Raw genomic sequence first — 1937 nt, 5'->3', positions numbered from 1 at the left:
CCTCCTCAGTCCAGATATGGTCACTTCCTGTTCACTGGTTGCAAGAAAACCAAGATGGCGACGGCCAAATCGCTTCGAAACATCAGTCCACAAACCAACGGGTGACGTCACGACGACTACGTCCACTTCTTACATACAGTCTTTGAGAAATACATCAGATCACCCCAGTTTTAATGCATTGCACTGGTGTGTGTGTGTGTGTGTGTGTGTGTGTGTGTGTGTGTGTGTGTGTGTTAGGGAGCGGCTCAGTGCATAGTCAGCATACGGGGGTCGGGGAGTTGTTGGGAAACACGCGGTTCTGGCACGGAAAGGACTACTGCAACTTTGTGTACAAGGACTGGATTCAGCTGGAGAAACCGTTCGATGGTGAGAACACCGTCACACTCACAGTTTACGGAGAGAACAGGAGGGAAGAGAGAGAGATTTATTCCACTCACCCGTCCTCCTCCTCACATTGTAGATTTCATAGACAGACACACGACTCCCAGAATGCCCTGGCACGACATCTCCTCGGTGGTTCACGGGAAAGCAGCTCGGGATGTGGCCCGACACTTCATCCAGCGGTGGAACTTCACTAAGGTCAGAGGTCCTGCTTCTGTTGTCTCGTCACCCTGATTCTATCCTAAATGATTAAAAGTATTAATAATAATTGTTTCCATGAGACATTAGTGTCACAGTTGTTACTTTTTGTGTACAGCCCTTTCTTTCTGAAGGAGAAGCTGGTATCTAGCACCAGACTATAGCGTTCAATTAAACTGATATTGATTCTTTTAGGTGTCTAAAATACGTCCACAGCAGTACATTGATTTACTCCGACCCTTTAAATAATCTCGCTCTGGACAGAAATGATGAAATTAAATATGTGGAAGAAGCAGAAGATACCTGGAATAAAGTATAGAGTGTTTTATTTTCTCTGACTCTGCAGCCCACCACGTCGCTGTCTCCAGTAAATTTGTGACCCGTGTTTTGATTTTTCCTCTTTGTCTTCCAGCTCGTGAAGCCGAAGTACCGTTCCCTGTCGTACCCGTACCTGCTGCCCAAGTCTCACACCACGGCCGGAGAGCAGCGGTACCAAGTCCCCAACTGCATCCAAACCAAAGTGCAGGTCGGTGCTTGTTGCTTTTATTTTAGCACGGCTGACTTTAAGACGCCCCTTTACATCCTGCAGCTCATCCTCACTGTGGTTTCAGCTCTGACCTGCACTGGAAGAGGGTTTTTAAGTGTGCAGTGTAAATCTGGTGTCCCACAATGCAATGCACCAAGGAAACAAAGCTTCTCACGGCTGGAAAAAAAATGAAAACAGATTTGGCGAGATGAGTTCAGGAGGTTCCCAGAAAACCAAAAAAAGTGGTTCAACACTTTGCTTTCCTCTTGTTTAGTTTTGTTTTCAGAGACATGTTGTCTCGTCACCTTTTTATGAATTTATTTCTGTTTATTTGCACTTTAGAAAGTAGAAATCGTAAACAAGTTAGAACATTGTGCAGCAGAGGTTGTAGATATCGAAAGTCATATTTGAAAAAAAACAAAACAATAAAGAGACAAACGACAGATTTATAAAAATGTACAAATGACAGAAGTTTAAGATTACAAGTTGAGATACAAGAAAATGTGTGAAGTGATATAAACAGCTGCTACTTTAAGTTCTTTTCAGATGTTTTTGGTACAAAAATCATAAAATACAATCTTAAACTCTAAGTACATAAAGTACAGATTAAGTATATTATATATATTAGTGTATGAATGGTAGTTGTTGTGTACTCTCACGTTTCTCAAGACTCAAACACAAACATCCAACTTTCCTCTTTGCAAAGTTTTTGTTTTCACGTTTGTCTTCCTGTCGTCCCTCCCAAACTCTCTCTCTCTCTCTCTCTCTGTGTCTCTCTCTCTGTGTCTCTCTCTCTCTCTCTCTCTCTCTCTCTCTCTCTCTCTCTCTCTCT

At 42.8% G+C, this 1937-nt stretch overlaps 1 protein-coding gene across 1 annotated transcript in view; it reads left to right on the top strand.

Annotated features, from left to right (window-relative positions):
* The window catches only part of LOC116385116 (phospholipase D1-like), a 26337-nt gene that overhangs the window by 16360 nt on the left and 8040 nt on the right, over nt 1-1937 (top strand). Inside the window, exons 9-11 of the mRNA XM_031850319.1 lie at nt 169-366; nt 461-579; nt 992-1105. Coding sequence (XP_031706179.1) covers nt 169-366; nt 461-579; nt 992-1105 — 431 coding nt within the window. The remainder of the gene's footprint in view (nt 1-168; nt 367-460; nt 580-991; nt 1106-1937) is intronic.

Source organism: Anarrhichthys ocellatus, unplaced genomic scaffold (assembly GCF_004355925.1).
Source record: "Anarrhichthys ocellatus isolate YVR2014 unplaced genomic scaffold, GSC_Weel_1.0 scaffold10, whole genome shotgun sequence".
NCBI classification, from domain to species: Eukaryota; Metazoa; Chordata; class Actinopteri; order Perciformes; family Anarhichadidae; genus Anarrhichthys; species Anarrhichthys ocellatus.
The sequence above is the reverse complement of the archived record's forward strand: the minus strand, read 5'-3'. Positions and strand labels throughout refer to the sequence as shown.